We start from the raw sequence: 17,919 nt of genomic DNA on the forward strand, positions 1-17,919 counted from the left end.
CTTTTTTTTTGAGTGATAAAAAATTATTTCTCTTGAAGTGAAACTCTTGAGTTAACAGGATAATTTAAACTGAAAAAAAAGTATATTTCTTTTATATTTGCCATAGCAGTCCTGGACCTAAAAGAAAAGAAGTAAAAAGTAAAATGCAAGAATGCATCAAACGGGCCTTGTGTCATTACTCACTGAATGTAATGTTCTGCGTCTCTGTCTCTTCAGGCCAGAAACAAGGAGACGGGAGTTTTGGCTGCAGCCAAAGTGATCGAGACAAAATGCGAGGAGGAGCTGGAGGACTACATGGTTGAGATTGACATCCTGGCTAAATGTGACCACCGCTACATTGTCAAACTGCTTGATGCATTTTACCATGACAACAAACTGTGGGTAGGTAACACAGGAATCTGGTTAAAACAACCAGCTTTATGTACAAACCACAGACCTCTCAACACTTCTCTCTTTCCGTTCCATCTGTTCTCTACTGAACACTATTACACATTTTGCACATTGCAGCCCCTAAATTGAACAAAGACATAAGACACATTTGATAGATGTTTTAGAAAGAACTGTTCTTGAACAGACCGTAAACTGCTGTGTGGGAACATTGTGGTCAAGGCTGTTGTTGTGTTACACTTGTGCATAACATACCAATGGGACCTTATCAGCTGGTTTACACTGTTACCCTCCTCCCAAGATGTATTCTTTTCACTGTTTAGAAGTTTCTGTCTGTCCACCAAGTTTTCTTTGCAACTTTTCCAAATGGAGCCACAACACACAAATCCGAACGATCAGCAGGGAAGTGCAAAAACAGACCTTTTAACCATGTATGTTGGCAGGCTCATGGGATGTCATTTCAATCTGTGAATGCCTTGTTGTTTTATTGCAACAGTATCTCATACAGAGTATATTTCTCCCACTTATGAAAGCTCTGTTGAATAATAAAGATGAGAAAAGAGGATTGCCTAAATGGGGACGACAGATGACCCCCTCAGGGTGACATAATGCATCAGAAATTACCCAGTCCTCACCCTGATGTTACTGCAAGAATGAAGATCGATTTCAGTTCAGTGTTTTTTGCTGTTGAGTTATTTTCCCTCGCCACACTCACTCACTGGGTCAAATGTTCATCTCCCTCTATAATCTCCCAGTCTATCTGGCCAAGAAAAATAACAGTGACCTCATGCTGGGGCACGACCTTGAATATCTTAGGAATTACAAGACGGCATTAAGACTGAGTTTTGTTGGTTTTTTTTGAATCCCTCTACTTGTGAAATTATTAGTGTAAGATTTAGAATTTGGTTATTTTCCAGAGCTCTCTCCTTCTAAAGTTATCAAAAGAATAGTAATTATTAAACGTAAGATTTTAGTCCTGGTTGATTGTTTGCAACACTCAAAGTTACCGTGGAAACAGCAACCGCAGTTTAATACGATGGCAAACACTCATTGCTACATTGTCAGAAATACAGAAAAAAACAGAAGAATACAGGTGTATGTGTTTACAGTGCAGCCAAACAAACTTGCATTGTTTTAATTAAGTCCGTAATAATTGCAACCATGACCTAATTTCATGCCATGCACAGCACAAGTAGTCTTCCACGCTACAGCGGGGCACAGTCATACTGGTCACCTTGCTGTGGTTACTTAGCCTTCTTCCATTACTCTTTTGTAAAACTAAAAAGTTACCCGGCAATTTAAAAAAAAAAAAAAATCTTGTTTGTTTAATGGTGATAAATAGTTGTGATAGCTGTGATTGCTGCAAAATAAAACTCACTCTATATTTCACCAGTATATTTCACCATTTCATCAGTACTTTTAATGTGAAGTACCAGCAATTGTTTACTCAAGATGTTCACTCCACCAGTACCAAAGATAACTACTATAAAGACAAATCATTTCTGGATGTAATACATTGAATGGTAATTGCAAAAAAAAAACCAAAAAAAAACCACACACACACACACACACACACACACACACACACGATAAGTCAGATGTGCAAACATCCCTTCCTGCAGTCTTTAAACCACTTGTTTCCTGTGTGCATTTGGCTTCAGAGTGTCAACTGTTGCTTTACTATCTCACCTCCAAGCTGTGCTCAAGTAATGTTGCGTTCTTTATTTTTGATTGTTCACATAATTATTCTCAATCTCTTCATTATCTGTTTTTCAGCCTGTATTTTAAGAGCAGCTGACCTTTCTGTGCTGGTGTAACTCACAGCCAAAATGGACATCTGAGCATCCAGCCAGCAGTAGCATAATTATATACAGCATGACAAAGTGAACAAGCTCTGCCCTCATAAGTGTGTATGCTAGCCTCAGGATCTCAACGATTAGCCCAGTGGTTGGCAGTCGGGCCTCAGTAACCTCCGGCTGGGTGGACTGGGCAGGCGTGAGATGATACATTCCAGTAGCAACCCACCCATTCTGCTTTCTACTGAGTAAGGGATGGATGGAGGGAAAAAGAAGGAAAGAAAGAGACAGTGAGAGAAGGGCTGTTTGTTCCTGTTCAGGAACAATCTGGTCTTGAGGCAAGAGGGGCAGCCAAACCCACAGCGTGAGAAAAAGAGGGCCTTTAACATGGGGACGGGACTGCTGACATCAGCACGCTGAGTAGAACGAACAGAGACAGAGGAGAGGAGAACAGTTAAACAGATGAAAAAGAGAGACAATAAACAGAACAAAACTTAGACTCATCATTTTGACGCATAGTTAAGCTTGCCCGGTTAAAGGGTGTGTTCACCAAAATGACAAAAAAAAAAGGCACATTGTCTCACACGTCTTTTTCATTTTAGATAACCCTGTCTGAGATTTACGCTGCCACCAAGAAACAGACGTCCATAGGGACTATTTTTCCAGGGGAACATATCTAAAATAAAAACTCAGTGTGTCTAAAAAAAGAATTGGTTTGGGGGGGCGGCAAATCTTATCAGGGCAAAATCCTCACAACTGTTTGCATTACTAGATATCACTGACAAGAGCAAAGTGAGAAAATGTCGAAGTGCCTAAGTACTGTCTAAGTGAGCTATAGAAATGCAATAGGTTGGCACTTTTGGCAAAAGTACAATAATAAAGTTAACTTTAAAAAAATGATAGAAACTGCTTTTTCACACCAAAACTAGGGCCGAGTATTTGTACTTGATACCTTTAAGGTATGGGCTGATATAACCAAGTAGTATCGACACTTCTCCGGTCAAATAATACCTGCATGTTTTTCAAGTTTTCTACCCAGATCTTGAATAAAAGGGTTAAGCAGGTGCACTCCATACAGCCTTTTGTGTGGTGAAGTCAAGTGTGATGTATTTAATGGAGACAGCAGTTCACCATGTCAAAATGTCACCAGAACATCCAGAAGTATGGCTAAACTACACGCCACTCCATTTACAAGATAGTTATTGAATTAAGTAGGATAAAAAAGGGTATGAAATGAAGAACTCTACTGGTGTCAGTGTCACTTTAAGGGTACTGGTGTTGGTGCTGGTGCGGTATGAGCTTAGCTTAGACAGTGTTATAAACATTTTGCAAGGTGCTTATCCCATTTCATTTCGTCGTGTACTGTGTTTTCAGAGTTTGTATATAATTAATTTGAGGAGCCAGAAATTTGGCAAAGAAGAAAGAGGGCTCTGGCTGTGAGGTAATGTTGCTTGGTGTATATAACACACTGAGATACGGACAGTGTTTTAATGTTGTTATATAATTGTCAAGACAGTGTTTTTTGTTGTTATGTATTTGCCATTATTTGCATGTAAAGTGAGTTCCGTATAATGTCACCAGCGGTTGCTGGGAGATTTTTTTGATGACACTGAAAAGCAAATCGATAGAAGTCAGTATGTCGTGTCTTTGTTGGTACGACCTCACATTAACAGAGTGACAGAGTATAACAGTGTGTCCATGTGATTCAGGTTTTATATGCTCATATTTCTTTTCTTTATTCGGTATTGCAGTTTCTTGGCAAATAGCGTTTTACATCCTTTAGACTTCTGACAAAATGAGGTGGGAAATCACCGTGAAAGTACAGAGCTGTGAATCCTGGGAACACTGCAGTGTCAGCGAGGCCTGCTCCGGTTATTCGAAAGCTTTTGGGGTTTTTGCAGACCGTGTCTAATTTGCTTCAGCTTGAAAAGAAAACAGAAGCCGTTGATTTTTGCGTCTTCGGTAAAGTTTGTGCCTGCATTGTGATCAGCCCACAGCAGGTATGCTTTGCATGTAGCTTGACCAGTCGGGGCACATTCTTCACTGCAGCACAACACGTCATCCAGATTTGTTTCAGGCAGGGAGGAAATCTGGCTGCAGAGACACCGACGGAAACACAAACTAGTTGCTTCTGACACAGTAGTGTAATGTACAAAAGAAAAATGGTTTGCACTGAAATGTGTAATTATCCTCCCTCTTGGTAACGCTTTAGAAGTAGATAACTTGATCTGAAATTACTCTGTACTGTGTGGATATATGGTTGAAAGCGCACTTTCTAAATTTCGATTTAATTTTTTTGTGGTGTAATTAGCCATTTCTACCAGAATCCAAAGAACAGGAACAAGGAAATGTAAATTTAAAAAGGCAGGAAAATGTTCTTTTTACTGTAAGTTATGGGGTTGCTTATGAAGTATAATCCAACCGATAATGGATTTTTGAGGCTGATAATGAAATCGATATCTTTTTAAAAAACACACTAGCAATATATTAGCCAGTAGTGTCTTTCACCATAACCAAATAACCAATCTCAAACAAAACATGAGGACAGTTGTAGTGTTTTGGGTTTTTTTAAATTTGCAACTGAAAGTGTATTTTTTAAATATCTGTAACTTCGTAGTATAAAGTATTTAATGTTACTGACAAAAAATAGTTGTTTAAATAGAACTTAAGTAATGGCTTTGTCTTAAGAAACAGAGGTCAACAACTGAGTACAGATCATTGACACACAGGACGGACCGTCTTTCCACTGTCTGTCATCCAAAGAGACCTGGTCGCAGAGAAACATCCTTGATAACACGTGACAAAAAGCCAATTTAATGGGTTTTGTCAGTCCAAACTTCACAATAGAACATTGTTTTACCTGGAGAGCTGCATGCCAGGCTTGACATTCCTCATCTTTGAGCTTCCCACAAAGAGTGTGTGTTCATGCACTTGTGTGATCATGCACTTTTGTGTTCATAGACGTACGCATACTTTCTGGTATTCATCTGTACCTTTGGGTGTTTGCACCTATTTGTACTCAATTCTCTGTATGGCTTTGTCTGGACTGAAACTCCGCGCCCTGTCCAGTACCAGGTTGATGCTTTGACAGTGTTGTCATAGCGAGCAGTACTTAGTGATTAAATAAGAATGACATCACACACCAGGTATGCCGCGCACCTCCTACAGTTGATCTGTGACCATTTGGAATGAAAAGATAGAGATCAACTGTTCGGCACAGGATTATGAAATCCTGTGGTGTCTTTGTTTGCTTTGGTGTTGCTATTACTTAAATGAAACATTTAGAGGGTTTTCTGACAGGCGTGTGTGTGTGCGTGCGTGCATGCGTGTGTGTGTGAGTGAGAGAGAGACACTGACTATGTAAGGAGAGGAAATGAAATTGTTGGAAGTTGCTGTTGGCCAACAAGACACCATTTAGGGAGTGTGTTCTCAGTCTTTTTTTTCTTTCCTGTCTCCGTCTCTCTGTTTTTACTTCACTACTGAACTGGTATTGTGTGTTTAGCAGTGTGTCCCAGGAAGTGTGTATAGTTACAGTCAGACAGTTTATCACACACTGAATCCAGCTGTCCGCTTTGCAAAGTGTGTGTATTCTAGCACTTTGACCACAGATGCCAAAGAGTATTTGACTGATGTAGAGCAGGGACAGTGCTCCAGGTAGCGATGACATGACATTAACGTCGTCTTCTTTCCTTCCCATACTTTGCTTTGCTTGTTTTTACCAGAAATATATATACATTTATTTTTACACTTTCTTTGGCTGATTAGAAAAATTGTTTGAATTGCAGTAACTGAGAATATTGCACAACCAGTTTGTGTTTATCTGACAGACTCTTCATCGTTGGAGGAGTGGAGCATGTTATTAATTAAGCTCATTTTAGTGCTGCACTTTCAAAATTATTCTAAATTACTCTCAAGTTCAAGTGCCAATCAATAATGGTTTTTCTTGCCAGAGAATCAAAAACAGAAAACTTGAAGAGTTTGGATGCTGGTGATGCAATGAGTTGAGATATATTAGAATACTGCAAGAGAATATTTCTAAGATGCTCATGTGTTCATTGTTTGAATGCTTTTTATGCATTGGGCTCTGATGAAACCTGATCTGTTCTGTTGCTACATATAAATCCCAGAAAAAGGAGATTTTCAATTGTATATTCAGAATGCTGGATCAAGTTTAACCTCACCCTTTCTCCCCTCCCCCTTCTTTCCCCAGATCATGATCGAGTTCTGCCCCGGGGGTGCTGTGGATGCCACAATGCTTGGTAGGCCAATTGTTTTTGCTCTGTGTGTTTTCATAATCGCTCCACCTTCCTACCTGTCACGAGAATCATGCTCCACTGGTGCTGTGACTGCACCTGTCCCTTCAGCAGGGAATTGAGTTTGAGTTTATTTCATTTTGAACAAACAAACATAACAGTTAAAAATAATTAAAAAAATTAAAGAGAGGAGTCTCCATTATGGAAACAAAACTAAGAATGTGTTCAAAAAGGAGCAGGAGAAAGCAAAATGCTTTTGTTAATATTATCAGTTACACCTTCATGATTTCATAAGTCTGGGGTAATACTTAAAAGAGCACCCTACAAAGATATGCATACTGCAAAACATAAATATATATATATATATATATATATATATAATATATATATATATATATATATATATATATATATATAATAGCAATAAGGATAATAAATAATGTTGGGTATCATGAATATACAGACTCACTATTTTAAATTTAATTAATTAAAAAATTATGAAGTTTAAAACTGCACAAGTAATTTTAAAGCAAAGCAATTCAAAGCAAGAAATAATTTGCTTCCAGGTAACATTGAAGAAATGTTCAAGGATAGAGAGGTAAGGTATCATTAAAGAGGTCAATTAACTTCAAACAGCCTGGCGTCCAAACCACTCTTAAAAATGTGCATTTCAGTTTGTGGGGTCACCTGTAACAATCTTTTGTTCATGTCATGTGTGCTAGACAAGTGATTATATTTTTTCATCCAGAGACGATAATGTAATAATGTTTCATTTGACACCGTCAAATGAATGAGATACTGAGGGGAAACTTTTAAAGTGTTTATTTCCTGGTTTGTCGGCCTGTTCTTAGACGTCACGCCTACAAACACATCTGCCTCTGTCACCATTTAATTCAACCGCCGGTTGATCCGACACACCGGTCCTGAACAGCAGCTCCTCGCTCTGCTGTCCCCACGGAAAAGTAAGAACTTTAGCGAGCCACAGGCACAGACGCGGTCCACGCCATTCGAGGAAGTTTTGAGACATTATGTGCTGCCAATGAGCGCTACTGTTTTAAAGCTATTGAAGAATCACAGCATGTTTATTTTCCGTAGAAAAAAGTATAGAAAACCAGCGTTAATCACAGCGCTGTTGCTCCGAACAAGATCACAGACATAACTTCACCACTCCTGGATTCTCTAGAAAGCAGTCAGACACAGTGGAGTCCTCCGGTGTGGGAAAACCCCCTGGTCTGTTTTTTCTGGGTAATCCACATCCTCATAACTGTCTGTACCCCCACTGCAGCTAACTAAACACAGACACAGTAGAATAAAGTCTGCAGGGCTGGACTAGCTTGGATGTTTGAAAGCTTTTCTGATCTGAGATTACTTATCCAGCAACACTATCTGAGGGAGACTCCACTGATATCATCACGGGGTTTACTTTTTTTCTGTTTGCTCTCGAGGAGTTCACACACTAGATCCGTCCACAAGACTTTGTTTTGCCATGTACACTGAATATGGAATCTGCAAGGTGTGCATAATGGGTTTGAACCCCTATGAGCTAGTTTTCTCAACTCTCGCTTCCATATTTAACCCCTTTATCTCCTGCCATCTCCTCTCTTGCCCTTATCAGAGTTGGATCGTGGGCTAACGGAGCCGCAGATTAAGGTGGTCTGTCGCCAGATGCTGGAAGCTCTGGATTACCTCCACAGCATGAAGATCATCCACAGAGACCTGAAGGCCGGTAACATCCTCCTCATGCTGGATGGGGACATCAAACTAGGTGAGAGTTTAGATATTGTTGGCTTCAACTTTTCAAAATTTATAAAGAAAGTTGGTCTTTCTCTCCGCATATCGTTCATTTCTGTGGAACTAAATTAAATGATTATTTTTAAAGTTTGGGTTACTATTTAAGATATCAACTCACAGAATAAGGGCTTGGTGAAAACCTGAACACAAGCTGTATTGACTGATCGCCTTGTTCTGCATAATAAAAATATGCAATTGAAACAACCAAAGAGTTAATAGAACAATTGCCAAGCATCTGTAAGAAGAAAAAACTGAATTTGTCAAAAAAAAACAATCCCCATTGAGTTGGGACATGTATGACTGTTAAAAAAAAGGAATAAAAACACAGTACAGAAAAGAAGTATCAAAAGTTCTTAAAAGTAACAGGAGAAGTCACCTCTAATGTAATATTTGCAGAAAATAATCTGCTCAAAATTCATCCACATGGCTTGTTTTAAGCAGCCTTTTTGCAGTTTGGCATTTGGGTTAATTGTACAGTTTATCAGTTGTTCTGTACTATTAGTTTAATGCAATAAATATAATATGAAAGATATATAAAATATGTCACTTAGTCAGGGTTGTCAGTTTACTCAATGATAGGAAAGGGGTCCCTTAACGAAAAAGGTTAGACCTTTAAATGGTTAAAGACCGCAGCATGGCAACATGGAGTTTAAGTGCCATGTTGCTAAAGCTCACACATGTACACACGAATACAAGGCCTGAAAAATGTAAAATGGTCAGCGTGTTACAGATAATAAGGAGTTTAAACTTGTGGGCTGGATTTTGATCCGATTTGCAAGGCCAGGAGTAATCTGTTTCTTTACGTCCCATCAATCAATGTGAAAACCACATCACTGCTAGTATGATGCTAGTGGGACTAATTCTCCCCATGTTCCCATTGCACATTACAGGTTATCTGTGGAACTCCGGTCCACTGTTTGGCTTACATATGAGCTGAACGCACACATGTATACTGTCTCTCTCTCTGTCTCTCTCTCTCACACACACACACACACACACACACACACACACACACACACACACACACACACACACACACACACACAGTCAGAGGCCCTGTGCCCCTGCTGCAGCCCTGTAGGAGGGTCATAAGTGAGCATTGTGTGGGGAAAACCGCATTCTTCAAAGTTTTGCATATTTTCATTTATTGGCTTTTTGAAGAGCTCTCCACATTCTTCACATTGCACAGCTGAAGTTGTGGATCCAACCCATTCGCCGGTGTTTTGGATTAAATTTCCAGAAAAGGGGAAAAAAAAGTGTCTAACTTACTTTATGTACGTGTCATTTAAGGAACTGCACAGTTTTTTCTACATTGCTGGCCGACATGAATCATCAGACATAAAACTTTAAGAAAAAACAAATATATCCGGATGCCTTTTGCATGAGTGATGTTTTACTTTCTGTACTCTTGTTGGCTCTGTTTTTTTGCACTCAATCATGAGCAACAAACCAACAACACAGAGAAGAGAGTTAACTTAAAAACTGCGTAGCGCCTCATGGTGGTGATGCTGCTGGTGATTTTTTTTGGTGTTTAACTGCTGTTTCATCTGATTCAAAATGGTTTATTGGTTCGTGGTTTTCTCACAGTTTCTCTCACTCACTTTTTTGATTTCAAGTAACACATTTGTCAGCTAACATGCTCACTGAGCTGGACTTCTGCATAAGTCATTTTCCATTGCCGTATATTCTTCTCTAAGACACCACAGTTGGATATAATCACTGGGAGTTGCCTCTTTAAACTCATTAAGTCATGACACTGACTCATTTACAGTCTCCAAACGTATCCAACTGCGTGTTAACTCAAACAAGGCAGCAGTTATCTATCTCTGAGGTCGGCCAAAGGCATTATATCCACCTACGATACATGGCATTAAACATAATGGTCTTCAGCAGCTGTTGATCTTGAGTTAAGTTGAGCAATTTAAACAATTTCAAGAGCCATATAAATGTCTAGAAAATGGTGTTGGAACCAGGACTCACAGGGACTTCTTTAACAGTCCAGTCCTGTAAACATCAGACAAATCATTTAATGTTGTGCCTGCAATCTTGCTGCACACCTTCACAATACTCAGCAACCGGTTTCTGTGCTCTAAGTTAAGCGCCCTTTGTTCGCTCAGCTTTATGAAGGAAAGGCAAATCAGTATATAACAGGCAACAAGGTAGTGTTGTTATTTACACTCATGATTCAACATATCTGTTTTTTTCCACTTAAAATTATTAAGATGAAATCTCTGAATTTCTGTTGCGTGTTGGCAATTTGCCACTGAAACACCTGTTACTGTGTGCGCATTAGTTCTTCATGATTGGTGCACCGTGTTAACCATTAGGTATGTAGGGTAGAAATGTTTGCATAAAATCATAATAATGCTTCTTGACAGACACACCCTTGGTAATTATTTAAGAGAACATAGTGTAGGTTAAACTCAGTGATACAGCAGGTTTTACAGCAGCTTTGCTAGAAAGTACTGAAGTATATTGGACCTCTTGGTCCATGTCAACCCCAGAATATGTTGCCATCCTTTATTTATGTGTAAACTGTCATTTGATGGACAGTAAAAGCAGTATTACTATTTATTGCCTTTGTAGGAAGTACAAAATTCCTCATGCAGAAGTTTGGACTGCAGTCTAACATTACATGTTTGACTGGGAGGTCAAAGCTATTTGAATTGTAGTCTACGAAACCAAGACAGTCACTTAAGTCACCATAATAGAACATGCCAGTTTGCAATTGAAGCAGTCAGCCTGCTGCCTTGTGAGTAAAAAAAAAAAAAAGGCCTCTGCCAAGTACTCAATCCTGGGCACGAAATATTCTTACATGCAGAGAAAAACACACGTGTTGAGCCAAAGTGAAAACAACACCCCTGTAATCTGATGGTCGTGTCAGGAAATGGGGGCAGCTTGTTTGGGAAGCGGGACTGCTATAAATTTACTGATTCTTTGCTTTGTGTCTCAAAATCATGACAGTTTTACAAGCTTCAAACTACTTGTCCACTACAAAGGAGAGAAAAAGGATGCAAGGTTTTGAACTGCCTTTTAAATGCTTCTGGGGAACTTTTTTTTTTTTAACTTTTTAACAATTTTTTTTTGTCTCTCCATTCTTGCAGCTGATTTTGGCGTATCTGCAAAAAACAACAAAACCTTACAAAGAAGAGACTCTTTCATTGGAACACCATACTGGTGAGTAAGACATTTCTCTTCATCAGGACACCATTAAAGGAAAGAGCATGGATGGGTATTTGAACGGTTCTAATAGGCACAGGTGCAGGGACCCAAAGTGTCAGGGGGCCCCGTTGGCCTTCACCTGCAGAATGTTACTTAAATTAACACATACTGACCAGATGGAGATGCAATATACCCACAAAAAGACCACAAGGACATGCAGAGGGACTGCAATGAGACATAAGATAGCTACAAAAAATGACAAAACAAACACAAAGAAACACACAACAGCCAAAAATCACACAAGAAAACCTAAAAAGAGAAGCACAAAATAACCAAAATAACAGAGACACAAAACTGTCTAATAAAACCTGAGGTATTAAAATGATATTTGCGATATAGCAAAATCTCTTACTGTAGACATTTCAACAAATCCCACATGAGCTATATAAGCAAGCATTACGGCTTGTTGAGAACACATTTCCTACCGCCCACAACTCTTCCATAACACTTGAAAGAGCACAATGTTGTGTATACACGCACTCAACCCAGTACCTCAACGCAGTGCTTCAATGTTGTCGCAACAGCGCGGCTCTCTCCTCTAAACCTGAACAAATTGGAAAGATTCCATTTGAAGTCTCCACAATGAACCTTGCTCCATACTGTTATTCCCTGTGTTGCAGCCAGTTAACCATTGACTAGAACAGGTTATCAACCATCAGGAATACCCTTCACATCTTAATGGAAACATGACCGTGCTCTCATTTTGCTCAATACTGATTAGTCTTGAAAAGAATATTACAGACAGTTTTGGTGAATACCTTCTCCCTTGAATGCACTGATTAGAAAAGTCAACAAGAAATGGGGAGCAAACATTTGCTTCTTTGCACTTGAATAAATCTAAGGGCTCGGAGGTTGAAGAGCCATTCTACAGATTGTCAGCAAACACTAGCTGTTTGGAGACGTGTGCTCGATGTTTACACCTGCAGAATAGTGAGAAAGGCCAGAGAGAAACTCTAATCCACTTATCTCCTGGTCTGATAAACATATTGTAAATACCATGGGAATATCTTTTATGATATCAGAAACTATTGAATCATGTTGGGATGGATTTCTAAATGACTATATGACTATGTTGATTTGGCAAACCCAGAGTTTTACAACATGAAAGTTACATTTGAATAGATAAGTTACTTCTTAGCTCTGTCAGTTGATGCTTATTAGCACAAGTTTTTTTTTTCTTATTTTAGATTAGGGCTGAGCAGTATATCAGTATTGTATCATTATTGTAATATGTGACTTGAAATGAATAATCGGTTGAGATTCTGGATATTGTCATATTGTAAGTGTTGTATTTTCCAGGTTTCAAAGGCTGCATGACAGTAAAGTGATGTAATTTTCTGAATTTACCAGATTGTTCTAGCTGTTCCTTCTTTTTTTCATCCACCCAGTTACTATTTCCACATTACTTCAATTCATCCAGCCCAATTTAGGAGCTATTCACTAATACATAATCTTACCCCCAAAATATATATCTAATTAAAAAGTTGAAGCATTTTAAAAGCTTGATTTTGGACCTAGGTGCATTCAGTCTATGCTGTAAGACGTGAGTTACCTCTAAAGTTCAGTAATCCCAAATGGTAATTTTTTTGATTATCATAAGATAGTAATATTAATTTTTTTCTGTTTTCTAACTGAAAACAATTATTGTGTGTGCTTCAATTTTTAATAACTCAATAAATCATTTCTTTTTATCCACTACCGTATCTCAGATGGGTTACATAACTGCACATTCCACAAATTAAAACACTTACACAAAAAAATAGTTATATACTGAAGATGTGAGCAGAGAGAAAACGCCGCTCTACAACTTTACTATCTATATCTAGCATGTTTTAAAGAGCAACCCTTTTAATGTGCAATATGCAGTAACTTGTTAGCATTCAGGAAAATTTTTCCTTTCCTCTCTCCCAGGATGGCCCCAGAGGTGGTGATGTGTGAGACGATGAAGGACGCTCCATACGACTACAAGGCGGATGTCTGGTCTCTGGGAATCACTCTGATCGAGCTTGCCCAGATTGAGCCCCCGCACCATGAGCTCAACCCTATGAGAGTGCTGTTGAAGATCGCCAAGTCGGAGCCCCCCACACTGGAACAGCCACATAAATGGTGAGCGTGCATTAAAATTGAATCTGAATTCAGCAAATTTATGATATAATATGTGTAAATCATGAAGAGAAAGTAGCGACACGTTAGCCAGAATATTGGAGTAAACTGAAAGAAAAACCTAGTTTTGCACAATCCATGATTCATTAGTTTCGCCACAGAATATGACGGTTGGACAGGGGTTTATAGCTTAGTAGATAAAGATTTCACTGGGTTATCTAATTTTATTGTATCCCTACATTTTTGCACACTCAGTGTCCTAAAATTTACTGTAGACACTCAATGTATCTCTTTGTCCTCGCCCTCTCTGCCCGCAGCCCATTTTGCCCTTTCCAGAACTACAGCAACAATTTAGGACTTAAGCGGGTGCCAAACTGTAATGTTCTCCCTATCAATTTTATGAGTCTAAATGTTCAATAGCAGCATAGCATTTAGTGCTGCAAAACTGAGCTCATCAGGTGCTGAAAGGACATTTGGGATGGGGAGCCCACACATCATTCCTGTTGAAAGCTTTGTTGTACAAGACGCAGCTGTGCACAGAGATGAACCACATGTACCAACATCACATATCTGGAAATGTTTTGTTATGTTGTAACTATTCCTCACTCCCTCCTTTCTTCATACCTCTTATAATTGATTAATACTGTTTTCTTGTGTTCATCCAAGGTCAAAAGAGTTTAAAGATTTCCTGAAGAAAGCTTTGGACAAAAACCCAGAGACTCGTCCAACTGCAGCACAACTCGCTGAGGTAGGCCTGATGCAATGTGCAATTTTAACTTAGCAAGTGTTACACAATGCTGCACTTTGAGTATATGATGGGACATTGTCCTCGCTCTGTCCTTATCTTGCACCGACACACACGTATACAGGGCCTTTTATTCTTCTATTTTAAGATCTGAATGGAGTGATCTGTGCAGGGGAGTGAGCTGTGTCCCCGTGGAGGGCACTGGCATGAGAGTGGGAGGGGAATAGAAGGTGGGCAGGAGTGGGCAAGAAATGCAGCAGGCAGAGAAGAAGAAAGGTAGTGTAAAAAGTGACTAAAGTAAAGAGGAAAAATTAAGTTAAAAAAACAAGGGAGGAAAGGTGAGTAAACATTCAGCACTGTTTGAATTGTTCACTTTTGAAACATACACATACACATTTCCATCTCAAGGACAAAAAGGGTTTTTGTACCAAAAAAATAAGGGATCATAAATTTGTTTTTCAGCAACAGTAAATAGACATAAATTCACATTAGTGACATTGGGAGGAAAGGACTATGATGATGTTTACATGCAAGTGCACTTTGGCACAGCTGGGATATTTCTAATGGGAAGCTGATGACAGTTTTTCTGGCACTAATAAAACATTGATGTCTTTGGATGAGCTTTGGCAAAAGTTTCTCTAAATCCTGAGCAAGAAAAATGAGTGAGAAAGTGAACAGGGTGTGGATTAAAGCACGAGCGCAGCGTCTATTAAAATTCAGAGCCACAGTTTCCTGTCTGTATCCCACAGCTGAGGGAATGTCAGCTATTTACATTCCCACTCTCAGCCAATAGTATGTCTGAATAAGCCTGAGCTTGCCACCTCTGGCCAATTAGAGAGAGGCAGAGATGAAAACCCAAGACCCGGGGCCTGCTGGGAATTGTGCATGTGCTCTCCAGTGGGGGGAAAGAGACAGGCGTGGTCCAGTTTTTGGTGCTGGAGGTTTTAGATGTTTATCATGCCGGCTGCTCCTCACGGCTGTCAGAGAGTATTTACTGTAGATAGTTGTGCAATGATGGCATTCAGTTCTGCTGTGCGATGGGTGTTGAATGAAATCGGTTTGCTGGAAGTTACCATCAGCATTTGTGACAGGTTCTTACAGTTATTCATTGGATTTTATGGATGTGGAAAACAGATGCCGTGCAGGACGTGAGCATGAAGTTTATAATGAATCATAGATAAGAGTGTCTGGAGTGTAAGTGTCAAGTTGTTTGGGGTGTTTGAGTGTCTCAAAAGAGGGAAAAAAAAGGACAAAGATCGATAAAGTCTTTGTCATCAGGCTTTTTAAAGATGTTAGTTTGAAACATATTTGAACCTCTCGCCTTGTGTCTGTCCCACATGTGCGCCTTTTAAAGAATGTATACAAAACAACATGACACAGTATAAGTCACTGTGGCTGCGTGGCTGGCAGGAGACCATCTGGAAGACTTGTACTCATTACAGTGAATATAGCCTCTCCTCCCACATAGTTTCTCATGGTCAGGATTTCTCTGGTGTTTTTACGTAGCTTCCATTCATGTATCATGTTGGATGCTTTTCTGTTTCTGATTATAGCGAGTCTGTACGTCGCAGTTTTACCATGGGAGTGTTTTGCTATTTTATCTCTAAGTCAGAGCTTTGTTGTGGTGTTGCTACATTGACGTGCCGACAGAAGCACACATTTAAACTTCTAGACCTTCGAGAACCCTCAATGACATCATGCATTCCCTAGCTCTGCGCATGCCTAAATTCAGTCCTTGTCCGAAGCTTGCTCTGAATCTAATTCTAACCTGATTCTGGTCGCTTGAACTAAAATCTTTTTTTTTTTTCCCCTTGGAGCTTCTTCTTGTTCAGAGGTTTTTGATCTGTGAGGCATGACTCTCCAGGTTGTAGTTGTAGGGGGTCATTCTGAGAAGTGTGAAAAAAGGTTTGGATAAAAGTGTGGTTGGGCGGTATCAAGGTATTATGGTATACAGACGGTATGATTTTCAATACCGTCAAAATACTGCTGCTTAAACTGACATGGAGATGCTGTATTGTGACAATGTATTGCAGGTCACAGTACAAACCACCAGAGATCAGTTTCTTCTAGTGTAACAGGCAGCTGAGCTGAGAAAGATGGCAACTGCAAGTGTTGGGGAGTATTGCCACATCTAACTTTACCTTGAGATGTTTTCCCACTGATATGTCAGTTTCTGTCACAATCGTCATTAGGTCCTCCAGCAAGAAGAGCACTTATTTCCTATTTATTATTTTATGGGCAAGACTTGTCTGTGTAGGCTAATTGCATATAAGAAATAACGCTTCGTAGGCTAGACTGTGACACTTGCTTCAATCACTTACATCACCAGTTGCTCTGCTTGTATGTTTTTTTTTTTTTTGGTTTCTAATTTTTTTCCCCACACAGATACCATCATTAACCATTTACCCCAGTAAAATGTCAGGAGGATATGAATGTATAAAATAACAGATAATGCATTAGACTAGGTGAAGGGGGCAGTTGCTCAAAGCACTGAAGAGTTAGGTTATAAAAAGTCCCAAGTATGTGCCCATTTCTCTGAATAAACTGAATAAAAGGGAGCTTTCAACACTTTTCATACATGTAGAAACTATTTTTCAGTAGTTCCTGTGAGGTCTGTGGATTATAGTTTGGGAGTAAGGGACTTTTTCCAGGCAGATATTTCAAAATTTGGGCAAATAAAAGTCAAGTTGATTTCATTTTTGTAAACCAAAATTACTGCTTGCCTAACACCAACCCTTGCCCCAAACATAACTTAAACCTAATTATAACCTCAACCTTAAAAACAAGTTGTAACCTTCGAACCACCCTCTGAAGAACTGAGGACTGACCACGGTGCCCCTAGTTTCCCAAAAATGTGCTCACTCAAGGTCTAAAACTCAAATATATCCTCACTCGGACCTCACAGAGACAGAAGAACAAATACACACACCCCGCTGTCACTGCCACACAGGTAACTCTGCGGTCCCCCGTTCTGGACCCCTAATGGACCATATTGTTAACCTTTTCACGTCAAGCCATGCATGTAAGACCCACAATCACCAGCCTCACAGTCTGAAGCAACGTGAAACCTAAAAGAGAGGACATAAGCTCCACTGATCCACATCTTGATCCATAATGGCAGTAAAAAAAAACAGCCAGATTTAACAGAGCAGCAAAACTACTCTGTTTGCTTTTTAACCCCTTTGATATACCTCAAGGAAGCTGTGTTTTTAGTTTGAGCATTGGAGGTCTGATTTCACTTGTTACAATAAATCTCAGATGTTCATGACTTTAGGTATGCTAATGGTGCCTGAGGGAAAAGGGTGTTGGAATAATAAATGGTTAACTAATTTTTACCTTACAATGTGTTTTGATCGCTAGTCGTCACTGAACAAAAAATCTGCTCATGAGAGCTGATGTCTGTAGTATAATGACAGATCTATCTCTAAAGGGTGAACTCGTTTTCTTTAGTTATTTTTTGGGTCATGCAGATTTTTATTAATTTTAACATCTATGAAAACATACTGACTTTTAGATTTTATACAAAAATACAAATTATTGATAATTGATAATTATAAAAGGATCCATAATCAGAAAAAAAAAGAAAATCAAATCAAACCATTTTAGACCAAAACAAAAAACA

General features: G+C 39.2%; 1 protein-coding gene across 1 annotated transcript in view; it reads left to right on the forward strand.

The window, feature by feature from the left end:
- The window catches only part of stk10 (serine/threonine kinase 10), a 51,332-nt gene that overhangs the window by 16,319 nt on the left and 17,094 nt on the right, over nt 1–17,919 (forward strand). The window contains exons 2-7 of the mRNA XM_042498888.1: nt 217–381; nt 6,394–6,442; nt 8,052–8,201; nt 11,332–11,404; nt 13,361–13,555; nt 14,219–14,300. Coding sequence (XP_042354822.1) covers nt 217–381; nt 6,394–6,442; nt 8,052–8,201; nt 11,332–11,404; nt 13,361–13,555; nt 14,219–14,300 — 714 coding nt within the window. The remainder of the gene's footprint in view (nt 1–216; nt 382–6,393; nt 6,443–8,051; nt 8,202–11,331; nt 11,405–13,360; nt 13,556–14,218; nt 14,301–17,919) is intronic.

The sequence above is a fragment of the Plectropomus leopardus genome, chromosome 13 (assembly GCF_008729295.1).
Source record: "Plectropomus leopardus isolate mb chromosome 13, YSFRI_Pleo_2.0, whole genome shotgun sequence".
Taxonomy (NCBI): domain Eukaryota; kingdom Metazoa; phylum Chordata; class Actinopteri; order Perciformes; family Serranidae; genus Plectropomus; species Plectropomus leopardus.